We start from the raw sequence: 12,050 nt of genomic DNA, 5'->3' as shown, positions 1-12,050 counted from the left end.
CTACAGCCAGGCCTGCTGCACTGGGAAGCATGGGGGACCTAGAAGCACTGATAAAGACAGCCATGACACCCCTGAGATGTACACATACAGTGCCGTACGCCTCTCTTATTGTCACTCACACATACAAAGCCAAGCTGAGGTTTATCAGCTGCTTGCCCTGGATTAAATTTCCAGAATTGACGGTGCCTGCTGGACATAGCACCGGCTATACTTAATTATGAAGAAAAGAAAAGTATTGATAATATTGAGTACGTTCTCCAAATCTTTAAATGGCAACAAATCTCATCATTTTTATGTAGCGCACAAATGTGATGCATTGCTTATAAAATTTTGGGACTATTATACATGTTAGAATCTCAGTAATGTAAGTGTTCATGCATTTTGGTCTTGTGGTGACTAAGACAATCTCTTTTTCTCCGGTCACAGCCACATCTTCAGATGAATAAAAAGCATCCTGCTGGGACTTTAAAATCATTCACAATTCCATGAACTTCGTAGCCGCAAATCGCTGTCACTTGGTTTTAAGTCACACACTTCCGACCACATTGAACTGAAATTAGTCTCTGTTTGGGGATTTAGGTTTAGAAAGTTACAACATAAATTTCCTGTTTATGGATGAAATATCCAACCTTCATATATCCACACAATAAAATGGACAGCCTCCTGTTAGTTTTAACTTCAAATTACAGTAATTTATTTATTTACAACTTGATGGTTTTCACAGATCTTCTTTACATTGTTTATATTAATTTGTCCCGTCATATCTTAAAGAGCTATTTATAGTTGCATTTCCAAAGCATGCGACTGGTCATCTACTGCATGTACGACACGTCACAGGCTAGCTTCATTTGATGGCACCTGGAACTAATGTTTTTCTAGTCATTCCATGCAGTTCTAAAGTTTCAATTGATGCTTTAATAAAAAAATAAAAAATAAAATAAAAAAATAAATAAAAAAGGTGGAGGCTTAGGCAACTGGGGTTGATTTTCTCATTTAGACTTTTTTTTCTTTTAAACAGATCAAATGGATTGCAATGCATTCTCCCAATATTGCATTCAAAGTAAAACATTACTTCATGGAATAATGCAAAGTGCCACTTTAAATTAACTATGCATGATTAAAACTGCAAAGCAACAAAACACATTTGAACTCAATCATTATTGGCATAAAAGAACAAATGTGCAAAAATGTCTAATTGTAAGCAGCAATCGGGAGGAATGATCAGCCTATCTGACGCCCCATCTCTTGGGTAAAAACAAAAGTGAAAAGCCTAGCAGGAAATGCACCAGGGGCCATGGCGCTGCCTCAGACAGAAAACAAATAAAAAAATGATCCAATTTTAATCTTTATCATGGCTCACATCTGATCGCTGCTTTATCTCTGTTCACATCGGATTTCTCAGAGAACACACTGACGTGTTCACAACAGAATTAAACAGGAAGTCTCGGCTACAGCTTTGGCTGCCAATGCAAACGTAAGGTTTTTGATGAGAACATTGCAATCTTTTCTGTCTTGGGAGCAGGACAAACGTAGTGTGACAACACTTTTTAAGGATGTGCGTATATGTAAATTTAAATACACAAAAAAGTTGACTCCGATAAAAAGGTACAATAAAACTGCTACCGTAGAAAAACTCACGCGTTATAGTTGGACTTTGTCCTACTTATTAACTTTTAGGATGGAGCGGCCCCTCTGTAGCGTACACAAGCGATGTACTTCAGTTTGTCCGACAAGTTTGACTCAGATTAAGGACTGGAAAAGACACAACAACGAGTGCTTTCATTTGACTTACGCTTGATCTGCCGGGGTTTGCTCTGCTTTCTCCTGGACATTGTGGCTCTTCCTGGGACCAGGATCCCAGTCGGACGGACGGAGAGGCGGAGCAGCGCGCTCAGTCTTCTCGCTTCTGCTTTGGGTTCGACCTCCGCCGTTCCGCTGCTGCGACTCGTCGCTCGGGTCAGGGACAAAAAAATCTACATGACCCACTTGCACTTTGATATCTTCTGCCACAGCACCAACCTGTGGCTCCGTCCCTTTACTGTCCCAAACGTGTCCACACCTCGCCTTCTCTGCGCTTTGCTAACGTTAGTCCACGTTGTTATTCCGCGCCAGGCAACGATGCCAAATGTTTGGCTTTAGATACGAACACTTCCGTGGAAACTCGTCCAAGGTTGTCTTCTGTTGGACTGTCAGCTCATCGGTCCTCCCCCTTGTCTGTCTGCACCGTCTCTTAAGCGGGGTACAGTACCACTATCCAACAACCACGGTCAAGACGGCGTACGACTGACTGCCCCTTGTTTGTGACGTAAGATATCGCACTCCTCTCTTATTGGTTCAAACTTATGAATGTTTTAAGGAACTCAAACACGCAAATTATTTGACATTGTGAATGGCATGTCTTTATTTCATAATAATAATATATATATTAAAAAATAAAACACTCAAAACTATGTTGTCACATATATTGTCTTTATGTGTCCATATTTAAACCAGAGACACACATTATTTCATTATATTTAGCATAATTTAAAAAAAAAAACGTTTAAGATTCGATTATGTGTAAAATGCAACGCAATTGTTCTTCAAATATATAAACATAGTATAATGTAATAGTGAGTTCAACTAATATCTTTAGGTTAGCGTGAACCCAAATGAAGGTGTGACCTGCAGTTCCCTTCAGTACAGTAAACCGCGATCTGGGAGATAAGCAGTCGTTTACTAATGTTTCGTTACCGCTCATTTCTGCTTAGAACATTCAATGCTGGCATCTAGTGGTCAACCTTTAGACCAGTGTTTCTTAACTCTGGTCCACTATTCAGCCTGTTTTCCACATCTCCCTATGGAGTCAAGTGAATATTGTGTTCTGTTCGTGGGCTCCACCTCGAGACGTCATTTTGTAATTAACAAAATGCGAATGAACTCCATAACAGCACCGCCATAAATCAGCCCTTGCAATCTATTGGTTTAATTTAATCCTCTTCCAACCAAATCATTATCGATTACTTCTGTATTGATTTATGCACTTGCTGGCAGTGGTGTCCAAACTGTGGCCCTGGGGACATTTTTCGGCTTGCAATGCATCTTTCCGCAGCCCGCGGCACATACTAAAAATGCCATTTGACACAGCCCATAAGGCTAGTTTAAAAAAAAAAAGTGGTGCTACTACTACTAATAAATTGGTTTATATCCTGTAGACTTGTAGAGAGCTTTTCTAGATATGCAAAGATACAAATAACCTACTTTATGACTGAAATATTAAGACAATTTCTCTTCAAAAAACCATTACTATAATTTTCTTTAGAAGCAAAAATTGTTTCTTCCACTTTCTTCTCTCTGTCTATGTCCGATTAATGAATATTAATGATCTACAAGTAATTATTTTTAATTAATATGGTCCGCTTACTAGGTTGCCTTTGTTATGGTTCTGAATGTGGAGATGGGCAAGGGTGACGATCTAGTCTAGTGGAATACACCAATGAGGCCATCCCAAAATCTTGAAAATCCTAAACTATTTTAATGTTTATGCGACCGCTAACTAATACTGGCTAACTTGCTAGCTCATAGCATGGAGCTATAGTAGCCACTGTAATTGTGTGTCAAGTTGTTTTTCATCAAAAAAAGATTAGGGAAAATTTTATTTGAAATAGTTCGAGAGCTGAAAGGAGAACACTGGGACATTATATCCGTGTGGACTATTCAAAGATGGCACAAAACTGCTGAACAAGAAACCAACATTAAGCGCAAGAACTCTCTTTTTGTTGTTGTTGTTGTTGTTGTTTTTTGTTTTTTCATTTTTATCACCAAAAAAAAAGCCACACTCAAAGTTTTTTCTATTTTTGAGGTACTAGGTTTGTCCCGCATATCATTCCAAATCCATAAAAAAAAAAAAAATAAAAAAAAAATTATTAGACCTTCTCACTTTGTAGTACAGGATAGGTCAGTATAAGACCCAGTATAAGCGCATCTAACATGTCAGCCTTCTAGTGGCGACTGGTAGTATTACAACTTAAAATTACAGTCGCCCCCTGCATATTACCAGTTCGGCACCACATAATCGCAAATTTAGTTTTTGTTTAAACACTTTTTTTTTTTTTTTCATATTTTGTTAAATGGATATTGAATGTCAATCCATCCGAGTTTGTTGAAAATTTGTTTGGGTTTGTATAAAAAATTAATTAAAAAAAAAACATTTGTTTTTAAAAATGCTCCTTCCTTTTTCAATTAATTTAAAGGCCTTGATAAACACTATAAGGTCTCATGTGTCTCAAACAATTTTTTGAAAAGCTTTATGCTAATTACAAGGTGAACAAAAGACGTATAAACAGGCATTTGAGGATCACATTTCTCTTGTCTCGTCATTATAATAGATTCTAACTAGTTTTATTTTACTTGGAGTGGTTAAAGGACAGGTTTTTGTTTATGACTCTGCGGTCAGAGTACTGTTTGTTCATTGGAGGTCAAATCAATGAAGAATTTAAACCGGGCAGTTGTTGTGACGTTTATGGTTGACAAGCGTGTGGGCGCATGTAAATTTAAGGGGGGAGATCACAGGACCAGGACAAAAACAGGACAAAAGTTCTTGGTTTTGGGTATATTCAACATGAAAATAATGCTACTGTTCATTGCCTATCTGCTTTGTCCTGTAGCAGTGAAAGCACAGGAAACACAAGGTAAGGTAATATATTATTATTATTATTATTATTATTATTATTATTATTATTATTATTATTATTATTATTATTATTATTATTATATGTGAAGCCTGCCTCTGGAGGCAAGAATATACCTTTTATTTATAAACGCAATACAAATTACAACAAGAGCAGTCCTGTCTGGACCATTTGTCTCGGTGAAGTGAAGTCTGTAGCTGTCTGTAAGTAACTGTTAGATTATTGCAAAGCTATAGGAACAGAGAAAGTTCAGGTGAGATATAGTTGAATATAAGAAAATAGATAGCCTTTTAAAAAAGCAATTAACAAAACAGGTTATCTTTAGTCCAAATCAGTGGTTCTCTAGATGTGGTGCGAGTACCACTATTGAGGAATGCAGCCCGCAAAAGAATCAATTAAAAATTTAAACCGTGCAGAATGTTACGGTGGCTTCAACTTTTTTTTTTTTTTTTAAATAATCCATTACAGTAACCTACATTTAAGTACAGCTCACTCACGAACCTCTGCCTCGTTTTTGATGAAAATTTAAACTTGATGAATAGTTGTTTTATTATTATTATTATTATTATTATTATTATTATTATTATTATTATTATTATTGTCTTTTTTTTTCTTGGTGCAAAAAGTTTGACAACTACTGCTGTAAATGGTTACAAACTTGATATTGCATTAAAATATTTTTTGAGAAGGTTTTTGTCAGTCTTGGTTAGTCTGAATTTATTTGTTTTAAGTTTGAAAAGAGTATTAAATCAATATGTATTTGGCTCGATGATTGGCACCCTGTTGGGTATTGTTGTCTTCAGAATTAAAGGCCAAGTGTGACCTCTAGTGGGAACACCGAAAGACCAATAAATTGTGAACTTTGGCTCAGCACTGTCTCTACTACAACAGCCTATGCACGGACCCATCTGCCAAATTTTCACTCTATCCATCCTCCACTCATAACCAAGAGTCCAGTACACTCAGCTCAGTGCAGCAGAGTATATTGCAAAATTTGAAGGTGCTGATTTTCACAGCTACTTCAGATTCTGGTGCTGACCATCCCAGGATATGTGGAAGGAGCATGTGCAACATTTTCTGTAATCAGCTAATTACACAGCAGATGGATGGATGGATGGATGGATGGACTGACAGAGACGGATAGACAGTAATATTATGAATATTTAAACAAGATTAACTGTCTTTTACATCTTTAGGGAGGAGCATTGACCTTGTGGTATCACTGACAAATGGTCAAATCCGAGGAGAAATTGTGTCTGTGAAAGGGACAGAGATCAAAGCAAGGCAGTTCCTAGGAATACCTTTTGCCCATCCTCCAGTAGGGCATCTCCGACTAGCTGCTCCCAAAGATGCAGAGCCTTGGGAGGGGGTCAGAGATGGCACACGCCAGCCTCCTCTGTAAGAGTGAATGAGCACTGAATCATGAATGGACACAGAGAGGATAATACGATTTCCATATTACAGCTTCAATCTCACCGTCTCTTATTTGTTCCCAGGTGCATTCAGGACTCTGATATAATTGTGAATGCTTCCAGAATTATGTCAGTAGAATACACTCCACCAGAACTTTCGGAGGACTGTCTGTATCTGAATGTATACACTCAAGCCGAGGCAAAAAGAGGTGATAGACTGCCGGTAGGTTTCGGACATTGCAGATATATTCAGTACATACAAAATACAAATTTGAAAGAACAATCGTCCAAGCTCAAATTTGCTTAAAAAAGTACTGTACAGCAAGGTTATAACTAAAACTAAAATTCGAAAAACATTGTTGTTAACAAAATAAAGTACAAACAAAAACTGAAACTACATTTGATTTTACATTCATAAAACGAACTAAAACGAACTATTAGTGAAAATGTCCTTAGTTCTCGTCTTTGGTAATTCAGTTAGTACATAAGCCTTTGGTGTTGATTTTAAATGTGATTTAAGTATATTTATTTCCCGAATAAGGACGTTTGAAAGCGTGTTTACACGGAAGTGATGTCATCTAGCAGCAGCCAATAGAGAAGCACCTTCAGATGACATCACTCCTAGCTGTGTGCTTGACTTTGGCGCAATCTTTTTTTGCACGCAAGTATTTATTTATTTATTTATTTATTTATTTATTTATTTATTAATTAACTAAAAAATAATGCTAAAATAAACAAAACTTAGCATTTTTGAAATAACTAAAAAATAATAGCAACAAACATAGACGCCCTAAAAACTAATTAAAACTAACTAAATGTAAAACACAGAACTCAAAACGAAATAAAAACTAACTATAATGGAAATCTCAAAACTATAATAACCATGCTGTACAGGTACAATCATAGCAAATTTTCTGAGTGTTACAGGCATTTTTGGTACAACTTTAGCGTCATACCTTTATTGAATTACATTTTTACATGCCCAAGGGACATTCGGCCGTCAACATTCCTTTCTAGTCATAACTAACACTTAAAAAAAAGATCTGTCCTCTGTGATTGTCAGGTAATGGTGTGGCTCCATGGAGGAGGTCTGGTAATGGGTGCTGCCTCTCAGTATGATGGTACTCCATTGACTGCTTATGAAAACATAGTGGTGGTTGTCATTCAGTATCGTCTCGGCATTCTGGGATTCCTGGGGTAAGACATTACGCAGAGTACATTAGCTCACTTTTCAGTTTTGTGTGGCGTTACCGATGTATTTTTCTATAATTACATGTCAGACATGAAAACAAAACAAAGCCATTTTATAAAAGAATGTCGAGTTTGTTGGTTGTTGATGCTTCCAAGATTTTTGTTTGTGGTGTAATGACCTGAATTGAGGCAAGACGACATTCCAACAGCACTGGAGATGAACATCTTCGAGGCAACTGGGGTTTCTTGGATCAGCTGGCAGCTCTTAGGTGGGTGCAGGAAAATATTGAGGCTTTTGGTGGTGATCCTCAAGCGGTTACCATTGCTGGAGAATCCGCAGGTGGCATCAGTGCATCTATACTGGTAAAAGAAATAAGTCACTTACACAGAAAATCATATATAACGGGGTTTTTTTTGTTGTTGTTTTTTTTTTTTTTTTTTTTTTTTTTTTTTTACAAATACATCCTCTACATTATACTTATGGATGTATTTTGTAATCTAATCTAATATGCTGTACTTCCTCAGACTCTGTCTCCGCTTGCTAAAGGATTGTTCCAAAGGGCAATTTTTCAAAGTGGGGTTGCAACAGTTGGTGCCTACACTACCAGACACTCATCAGGTCTCGTCAAGGTATGCGTCCTAAAGCATTTAGGAGTAACTTTTGATCGGGGAGTCAGTGACTCAATACGGAAGATTTTTGCTTGTGCAAATGTTTGTGCGACACACTAAAGTATGAACTTGATGAGAGAGAGACGAAGCAGGAGAGCAGTACTCACAGACCAAAAAGTATTTATTTTCAAAACAAAACAAAGCAAAACAAACAGATGTCTATCAAGACACGTGGAGTTAAAAGTACTAAATTGACAGAAGTTCAAAAAGCAATATACAAAGTGCAGATAACAAACTACATCTATGCTGTACATTAAAGGGATACTTTACTTATTTAGCCATTTTTGGCAGTCAACCATTAATATTTTGTCTACAATAAATTTGATGTTTTCATTATTGTTCACGCACAATTAGTACCTTACATTTTGCAACTTACTGTCGACTGAAAATGACATCACAAGGGCTCAGGTAACCGATCACAAATCAGCTTGTGAATGTCACATGACCAAACCTAGAAAACAGGTGAGGTGTCATTGGTTACCTGACCCCTTGTGATGTCATTTTCAGTCGACAGTAAGTTGCAAAATGTGTTTTTAAAGGTACTAATTGTATGTGAAAAATTATGAAAGTATCAAATTAATTATAGACAAAATATTAACTTTTTATTGCTATAATGGGCTAAATAAGTGAAGTATCCCTTTAAAGATTTTTTTTTTTTTAATGGCATTTGACTTAAAACCAAAATAGAAAGTGATATTTGTGTGTGCACATTTACTGTAGTTATATTTTTAATCTTTACATTTCACCATTTCTTAACAATCAGATTGTAGCCAACCTGACTGGATGTTACGACATTACGTCACAGGAACTGGTTCAGTGCTTGAGAGGAAAGACCAAAGATGAGTTAGTTGATGCAACTAAAAAGGTAAATGGAGCACATGAAGTATGTAGAAGCAAAAGTTCTAGTAGAATGAACTTGATTTTTTTAATTTATTTTTTATTTTTTTGTTCAGATGAAAATTTACCTGGGAGGTGTGGTCGACGGTGTCTTTCTGACTGACACTGCAGAGGAGCTTCTAAAAAGAAAAGAAGTTATCTCAGTTCCAGTTTTGATGGGAATAACCAACCATGAGTTTGGATGGATTCTGCCTCAGGTTAATGCATTTAATTCCAAACGTCATAATGTTTCTGTCCTCAATAATAAGTACATTTATCTTAATACAAGTTGTATGTTTTTGATGTGGTTTGCAGAGTTTTGCTCTTCCTGGATGGGAGAACGGTATGACTAGAGAGTCTGTTCATGCTATGGTGCAAATGTTCAATCCTGAAGGGGTGAGCGCCATGATTTTTTTTTTTTCAATAGTACACAGTATATGGAGGACCTCAAATTATTGTTTCCTGATGAGAACACCAGGGGTCGCAGTTATTCCGTTGCTAAAATTTGTTAGGCCGACTGTAACGTGTTCATGATTGTTAGTTGCTGTATTTTTGGATGCATTGCTTGCTGCTTGACAGGCATTGGTGGCAGTTGCTGGTTGTAGCTACTTGACCTTAATTCTGGGCCCTGGTATAAAAACTGTAGTTAGCTACCAGAATGAAGGGAGAACAGTCAACCTAATCTCCAAGGCATAGATTAGTCAGGTTGGACAACTTGATTCAATTTGTTTTCCTCCATCAAAGGGAAGAGTTCCCCAAAATAGTTTTGCCTTTGCGCAGACGATAAAGTCGGTTAGCGTAGTGTTTAAAATGAGATAAGACTGTGTTAATGATTGACTGTACTTTGGCGTGAATGTAAAGCTGTCATGATCTTTGTGTTTGACAATATAAACTCTAATGTGCGCACCATTATTTGTGATTTAAGGCCTCTTTAGCCAATGGTCTCATCGTGGACGAATACCTGAAAAACGCCCAAACTTCACATGCCATTAGAGATAGATTCACTGAGCTCATGGGTGACTTCTTGATGACGCTGCCAATGGTCAAAGTGGCAGACTACCTCAAAGGTCAGAAATACTGATATGTATATTATTACACAGTGCTACTTTAGTCTGTTGTAAACATCATACAGTAGGATAGAATTGAAGATTACATTTTTCAGACGTGCTGCATTCTGAGTGACCTTGTCCATCCGTCAATTGCACTTAAGTTGTGTTTCATGTTTAGATGCGGGCAATCCAGTTTATATGTATGAATTTGGATATCGTGCTGAGATGCACAAAGACTCCAGGCCCATTTTCGTGAAGGCAGATCATGGAGACGATGTCAACTTTGTGTTTGGCGGGTGTTTCTGGAGTCGAAATGTAAAAATTATTGGTATGTACCTGTAATTCCTAAAATACTTTGCAGGCTAAATGAAATGGAAAAGTGTAATATAGGGGCATTTTGATGTCATGGACGAATGAACTGATTGTTCTGAAGTGCCATAGAGGCTAAAAATAACATTAATGCCCACATAAAGTACACCCAAAAACCTCTTACAGTCTTTTTACCTTTCTTGTGTGTGAGGGAGAGGATTTTTTGTTGAGGTTAAAATAAATAAATAAATAAATAAATAAATAAATAAATAAAATAAAGTTTTAGTGTAGCTCTTCTTTTGTTTTATTTTTTGCTGTGTGTGAGTTTTTTTTTGTGTGAGTGGGTTATTTGGTTTACTGTATGTAACAGGTTTTTGTGGTGAGTGTGAAATATTTATTGTCGCTATTGGCTGTCCATTTGACTTATCTGATTCTCTTGGGTGTATTTTCAGGAAACATTACGAAAGAGGATGAACAACATTGTCTAACTATAATGAAATACTGGGCCAATTTTGTGCGCACTGGGTAAGTAAGAATGAGAATTCCAGCCATCCATTTATTGATATTTCTACCAGGGATGTAACGATGAGCATGATATCGTGATATTGTGATATTAAAACTGCCACAATATCGTCGTCGTCATGTTCATGATATTAAAAAACAGAACATCTGTTCAAAACGTCAGGTTGATTTCCATTTGTGCAGTTGTAGCAACCTCTGTTGGCTAGTTTTTGAGTGCAATTTAATTTTAATTAGGGATGTTTTGGTCCCTCTACACTAATTGTCAGATGAAGGGGGTCACGTAATATGCCTGTGAAGCAAGTCAATATGTGGAGGAAATCAATGTGTGAGTGCATTAATTAACAACATAACATAATATTAATAACAATAATAATAAAACATAAAACAAAACACTGATATTATGTAAAAAAAAAAGCACAATATTTTGTTTTTGTTTTTGTTTTGTTTTTAGTATAAGTTCATTTCTTTACAATATTGTGACCTTCTTTAAATATTGCCAACATCCCCACAATATCGTGATAATTATCATATCGTGACGTTTGGATATCGTTACATCCCTAATTTCTCCCATTATTCTTATGATATATTTGATGTGTATCTATGACCACGGGAACATTGGAAGAAAAATATCCCAGAAGCAGACTCAAGACAAACATTAACATTTTAAGTGATGAAACAAGATTGGCTATTTACAGTATCAAGACATTCATTTTTAATGAATTAAGTAAAATGGCTAACCCCAATAGCAACAAAAAAGGCCACATTTACTTAAAAAAGGATGTGGATGGTGTCCTTAATTAAAGAAATACATTTTTTTTTAAATACATTGACCATTGCAATGACAGGCTTTGTCATGTTTCTCCTTAGCTCACCCAATGGCCCAGGGGTGGTCGCTTGGCCTCAGTATGACAAGCAGAAGCAGGAGTACATGGAGCTCGATGTGAAACAAACTGTAAGACAGAAACTGAAGAATGACAGAGTCCATTTTGCAACTGTAACTCTCCCTCAGAAAATGGAAATGTTAGCTGCTGCAACCATATCTGGAAATTGAACTCTAAAAATGACTGCTTTGTGTCCATTACTACTACTTCAAGAATAGAGATTGTTTTACACCTCTGTGCTACTAATAAGTTGCATGACCCCTAATGACCTTTGAGCAATGACTGCAGTACAGCAGTGCTTCTGATTCAATTCAATCCACATTACTCAATTTTGTAAAAAAAAAAAAAAAAAAAGAATTTTTTATTCACCTGATTCATATTTCATAACAATGGATGCAATCACTTAGAATCTAAAAAAAATAAAATCAAAATAAAAAAAAAATACAACCGTTGTAATCCATTTGAAGGTGT

The 12,050-nt window shown here is 36.4% G+C and overlaps 2 protein-coding genes across 3 annotated transcripts in view; one reads left to right on the top strand and one right to left on the bottom strand.

Annotated features, from left to right (window-relative positions):
- The window catches only part of zfpm1 (zinc finger protein, FOG family member 1), a 104,887-nt gene extending 98,607 nt beyond the window's left edge, over nucleotides 1-6,280 (bottom strand). Inside the window, exons 1-2 of one of the 2 annotated variants that reach the window (XM_077516330.1) lie at nucleotides 6,147-6,280; nucleotides 5,972-6,066 (exon numbers count right to left, since the gene is read on the bottom strand). In XM_077516330.1, the coding sequence (XP_077372456.1) occupies nucleotides 5,972-6,066; nucleotides 6,147-6,172 (121 nt within the window). In that variant the 5' untranslated portion in view covers nucleotides 6,173-6,280. Of the gene's footprint in view, nucleotides 1-1,792; nucleotides 2,272-5,971; nucleotides 6,067-6,146 lie in introns of those variants that run through there. The other variant, XM_077516331.1, reaches the window with a different exon arrangement.
- LOC144015887 (carboxylesterase 5A-like) lies at nucleotides 2,065-11,907 on the top strand. The gene is made up of 13 exons (XM_077516334.1): nucleotides 2,065-2,305; nucleotides 5,867-6,068; nucleotides 6,167-6,305; nucleotides 7,146-7,279; nucleotides 7,483-7,636; nucleotides 7,799-7,903; nucleotides 8,706-8,807; nucleotides 8,896-9,036; nucleotides 9,134-9,214; nucleotides 9,744-9,885; nucleotides 10,046-10,195; nucleotides 10,629-10,701; nucleotides 11,566-11,907. Exons 3-13 carry the CDS (start codon nucleotides 6,210-6,212, stop codon nucleotides 11,747-11,749), a joined length of 1,362 nt encoding a protein of 453 aa, XP_077372460.1. The 5' UTR covers nucleotides 2,065-2,305; nucleotides 5,867-6,068; nucleotides 6,167-6,209; the 3' UTR covers nucleotides 11,750-11,907.
- The last annotated feature ends 143 nt before the right edge of the window (nucleotides 11,908-12,050 follow it).

Source organism: Festucalex cinctus, chromosome 3, assembly GCF_051991245.1.
Source record: "Festucalex cinctus isolate MCC-2025b chromosome 3, RoL_Fcin_1.0, whole genome shotgun sequence".
Taxonomy (NCBI): Eukaryota; Metazoa; Chordata; class Actinopteri; order Syngnathiformes; family Syngnathidae; genus Festucalex; species Festucalex cinctus.
This window is presented reverse-complemented; position numbering and strand designations above follow the sequence as displayed.